At 42.8% G+C, this 5,133-nt stretch overlaps 1 protein-coding gene across 1 annotated transcript; it reads right to left on the reverse strand.

Moving 5' to 3' along the window:
- LOC107607581 (protein MAIN-LIKE 1-like) lies at window positions 2,629-4,189 on the reverse strand. The gene is made up of 2 exons (XM_016309516.1): window positions 3,992-4,189; window positions 2,629-3,258 (listed from the first exon to the last, which is right to left on the reverse strand). The coding sequence occupies exons 1-2, from the start codon at window positions 4,187-4,189 to the stop codon at window positions 2,629-2,631; spliced, it is 828 nt and encodes a 275-aa protein (XP_016165002.1).

A 5,133-nucleotide genomic window follows, 5' to 3' on the forward strand; every position in this document is an offset into this window, starting at 1 on the left:
ATTTCAGTACTATTATACAAATATTTAGCAATTGAAATTTATAAGACACTTTTAACAATTGCAATTATCTAATATAGTTTGAAATCTAAATTCTAAACCTACTCTTCTTATGAATATCAATTTTATGTCAATTTTATGTGCATTAAATTCTTACTCTGTCAAAGAAGAAGTTTTGTAGAATCAAAATATGCAAAAGAGAAGAAACAAATTTTACTTAATAAAATAAAGTTAAAAACACTTCACAAAATTTTGAAGTGTGTACAAGTATAGGAAAACTCCATAAAAATTCAGAGTAAAAATTATAAGTTATAAAAGAGAAAGAACTTGATAAAGCAAAAACTAGAAAAGAAATAACTTTGATAGAAGATAAAAAATTAAAAAGTATAGAATTATAAGGGCAAAAAACTAGAATAAACCAAGGGAAGTTGCAAATTACCTAAATAAGCCAAAGTGAAATTCGTTTCTGCAATGAGCCAAACCCTATATTTATATAATTCAAACCAGTGTGGTTCGAACTCTATTCATAAGTAATTCGAACCAGAGTGGTTCGAATTATGAAGAGGGAAATCCATTCAAGTAAATCGAACCAGGGTGGTTCGAATTACTTGGGAGGAAAACATAGCACATAATTCGAACCACCCTGGTTCGAATTATATAGGGAGAAGCTGCATCAAGTAATTCGAACCAGGCTGGTTCGAATTACACTAAAAGAATTCGAACCAGTCCGGTTCGAATTAGTGGTAGACAGTGCAGTATATATATGGTTCTAAACGTGAGTTGCTCTCATAGAGGGGGTAATATGGCTAGTGAGGAGAGTTTCGGGGTTTTGGTTCACCATAGAGGATCCATTAAGAGAAAAACTCGCTCCGGTGTGAAGTTCACAGATAAGGATCCTCTCTGTATCGTCGTGAAACCAACGACGAGCTATGATGATCTTGTTAGATCTGTGCTGATGAAACTCGGTCTGGAAGGTGCGAAGCGAGTGAAGAAGTTTTTCTATCGCATTCCAATCACTGTCTTGCAGGATACGGTGAAGTATGATTGCTTCACGATTGGTAGTGATGAGGACCTGCAAGTCATGTTTCTATGTCGGAGGCAGTTTCCCGAGGTTAGGACACCAGAGTTGTTGGCAAAGTTGGTTGATGTGGTATCCAGCTCAGGGGGTTCGAACCGGAATGCCACCACTGAAGCAGCGGCAGCCGGTTCGAGTTCAAGGCCTGCCGTTGCTTCTTCGTCCGTCCCTGTGTACGAGCCAGCGGTCGAACCAGTCGCCTCCCCGTCTTTTGCTGTTGATCTGAATGATGGAGTAGGCGACGTGGTAGGATCAGTTGATATTCTGCCGAACGCTTTACAGGGAGTTCCACCGGTTGGCGTCGGTGACGGAGTGTTGGGTGATGTAGAGGAGGACGACGTCGAGCCGGATATGATTGAGGATGACAGCGGCGACGAGGTTGGAGCGACTGAGCCTGCATTGGTAGTCGGTGGTTCTAGTTCTGGCACACAGCAGTATCCACCACATTTTTCCTCTTTGGACCTAGATGCCATAAGGCAAGAGGGTGTTTCAAGGCACTCTGTTGGATTCGGAGCTAGAGATGCTGAAGGGACTGCTGGTTTGATAGAGTTCCAGGTTGGTCAGCAATTTCAGGATAAAGACGAGGCCCTATTAAGTGTGAAGATTTACAGCATCCGGCAAGGGGTACAGTACAAGGTTGTGGAGTCTGATCATCGCCGTTATGTGGGCAAGTGTTCTGAGTTTGGGAATGGGTGCACATGGTTGATTCGACTAAGTCTGCGGAAGCGCAAGGGCATTTGGGAGGTCAAGCGGTACAATGGACCTCACACTTGTCTTGCGACCTCCATCTCGAGTGACCACAGGAGCTTGGATTATCATGTGATTTCCGCGTTCGTTATGCCAATGGTTAGGGCTGATGCATCCGTCAGCATCAAGGTGCTCCTAAATGCCACGGCAGCACACTTCGGGTTTAGGCCGAATTATAGGAGGGTCTGGATGGCGAAGCAGAAGGCAATAGCCCTCGTATACGGTGACTGGGATGAGTCATACAACGAGCTCCCCAGGTGGGTGTTGGGAGTCCAGTTGACGATGCCCGGTACTGTTGCAATCCTACGGACGAGTCCCGTTCGAGTTAGTGGACAAGTAGACGAGTCTCAAGCTTTTTTCCACAGACTTTTCTGGACGTTTCCACCGCTCATCCAGGCATTTTGCCATTGCAAGCCTTTAGTTAGCATTGATGGCACCCATCTGTATGGGAAGTACGGGGGTACTTTGCTCATCGCGATTGCACAGGACGGGAACTCCAACATTCTACCTGTTGCATTCGCACTAGTAGAAGGTGAGAATGCAGAGTCTTGGTCATTCTTTCTCTCCCACCTTAGACAGCACGTGACACCGCAGTCCGGTCTTCTGGTTATATCGGACAGGCATAACGGCATCAAGGCTGCGCTTGAGGCTCCGGACGGAGGTTGGTTACCTCTATATGCATACCGTGCATTCTGCATTCGACACGTAGCGGCTAATTTTGCCCTTACCTTCAAGGGCAAGGATGCACGTAGGCTTCTAGTGAATGCCGCCTGCCAAGAGGCGTGCGAGAGAGGGTCGTCCGAGATCCACTAGGATACGGACGAACATGGACGAGGCAGATCCGAATCGGCCAAACGGAAGCCATCTGAGTAGGTCCCCATGTCCTCCAGTCTAACTACAAACGGAAGCCATCTGATGTGAACCTGGTTGCCCGACTTGTCCGCAAAAAGCTGCGTGCCCAACAACATCATGATGTACGCACGGGCATAACGACGCACAGTATCCTCATCAGCTCCCTCCGGGCACTCACCAAACGTCTCCTGAAACCAGCTGCAGTTGACCGCGTACTTCTGAACCTGGCTAGGAGGAGGTACCACTCCAAGCAACTCCTCGAACCAAACCCAGGCTGGACGGCCACCCTCGATGTATATATGGAACTCTGATAGGCAGCCGCTGACGTAACGCCCGTCCACTGGCAAACCCAGCTGGTATGCCACGTCCTGCAGTGTGATAGTGCACTCTCCGAACGGCATATGAAACGTGTGAGTCTCCGGACGCCATCGCTTTACAAACGCACTGACAAGGGCCTCGTCCAACCGGAACCATCTATCGTTCAGCCTTGCAAGATGGTAAAGACCAGCCATCTGCAGGTACGGAACGTATCTGTCATCCAGGACCATGCCCTGCTGCCGCCGCATGCTCCTGATGCATCGCTGAGGCTGCGGAAGAAATGAACCGCATTCTTAGAACTAGCTTAATTACCGGTGACAAACATAATCAACACGATAATTGATAAACCAAAAAATCTTACTATGTATAGCCGCTAAAAAATACCAAGAACGAGAACCATTTGCATAAGAAACTTAAATTAGAAACCACCATAGGCTACTGACATGAAAGATCTAACATTATAAAACCACAACTAAACCGCTTACATAAACCACAACTAGAAACCACTAACGTAAACCGTTAACGTAAACCGCTTACATAAACCACATACATAAACCAGTAACATAAACCACTAAGATAAACCACTAAGATAAACCACCAACATAAACCACTAACAAAAACCACTAACGTAAACCGTTAACGTAAACCGCTTACATAAACCACATACATAAACCACATACATAAACCACTAAGATAAACCACTAACATAAACCACCAACATAAACCGCTAACAAAAACCACAAACGTAAACCGTTAACGTAAACCGCTTACATAAACCACATACATAAACCACTAAGATAAACCACTAACATAAACCACTAACATAAACCACTAAGATAAACCACCAACATAAATCACTAACAAAAACCACTAACATAAACCATTTACAGAAATCACTAACATAAACCACTAAAATAAACCACCAACTAAACCAATATCTTACACGCATGCCAAACCACAAACTCACATGTACCAGTAAAACAAAGTTATTTCCGTACTAACCTCTTCGTTGATGACCCCAGCTATATGGGCGACTCCGTCCAAGCGATATAACCGCGCCGGATCGTCCCCCATGAGCAGAGTATTGCGTTCAGTTCCTTCGCGGAGAGAATCTGGGTCGTTTTCTCTGAGATTTGGTGGGGCAGGGGGAAGGTGAGAATGGTTCGAATGAGGCTGATTCGAACTCCTTATATAGCCCATTCCCTAGTAATTCGAATTACTAACAACCTAGCTTAAGCGTAATTCGAACCAGGGTGGTTCGAATTACATGACCTAATTTACCCATAATTCAAACTGGGCTGGTTCGAATTACTTGCATTCGTAGTTCGAACCAGGCTGGTTCGATTTACTTTCAATTTTTCTTTTGAAATTCGAACTACTCTGGTTCGATTTATTTGATGATGAAGTTCGAACTAGCCTGGTTCGAATTACATAAAAATATGATCTGGCTCATTGCTGTATCGATTTTCATTTTAGCTCATATAGGTAAATTTGGAATAATGTTGGCTTATTATAGTGTTTTGCCCGAATTATAATGAATATAAAGAACATGTAGAAGGAAACCTACACAGGAAGTTACTGGAACGGGTGAGAGAATAAGTGTGTTCCTTAGTAAAATTTTTAACCTTCTATCCATCATTTATCGTCATATTTATAGACATCTTCAACCAATCAAGCCTGGCCATGTGTTGACCTTCATATACTCTAACAATAACTATTCCCCACCAATCACAAGCTTGATAACTGCTCTGCAAACTTCATTTTCGGCCTTCTTCTTGTCAATGCTAATTTGATCGAATTCCTTTAATCGATCTCTCTATCATTGACACAACTAATGTCGACCAACAAGTACTATAAATTTTTTAGTGTTTTTCTAAACTAATTGTATGGTGCGATTTGTGAAAATCATATCAATGTGATACACATTCTATACATCACATATGTGCATTTCACCTATTGATTAGCATATAAAATTTTTTTTTGTGGAATTCGGATGAGGATGATAATAAAAATGATAATTATAAAAAAAAATGTAGTTAGTTCTGTGACTTTTAATAATGATGATGATGATAATAAAGAAAATGAAAAAAAAAATTGATACCACTATCGATGAAGAAGAAGAACATGACTAATTTATATAATAG

The sequence above is a fragment of the Arachis ipaensis genome, chromosome B07, assembly GCF_000816755.2.
Source record: "Arachis ipaensis cultivar K30076 chromosome B07, Araip1.1, whole genome shotgun sequence".
NCBI lineage: Eukaryota > Viridiplantae > Streptophyta > Magnoliopsida > Fabales > Fabaceae > Arachis > Arachis ipaensis.

Excerpts from the sequence above, each read along its gene's own strand:
- LOC107607581 (XM_016309516.1), bottom strand. The coding sequence starts at position 4,189 with ATGGGCTATATAAGGAGTTCGAATCAGCCTCATTCGAACCATTCTCAC. Across the intron at positions 3,259-3,991 it reads CTGGGGTCATCAACGAAGAG|CCTCAGCGATGCATCAGGAG; the intron begins GTTAGTACGGAA and ends TTTCTTCCGCAG.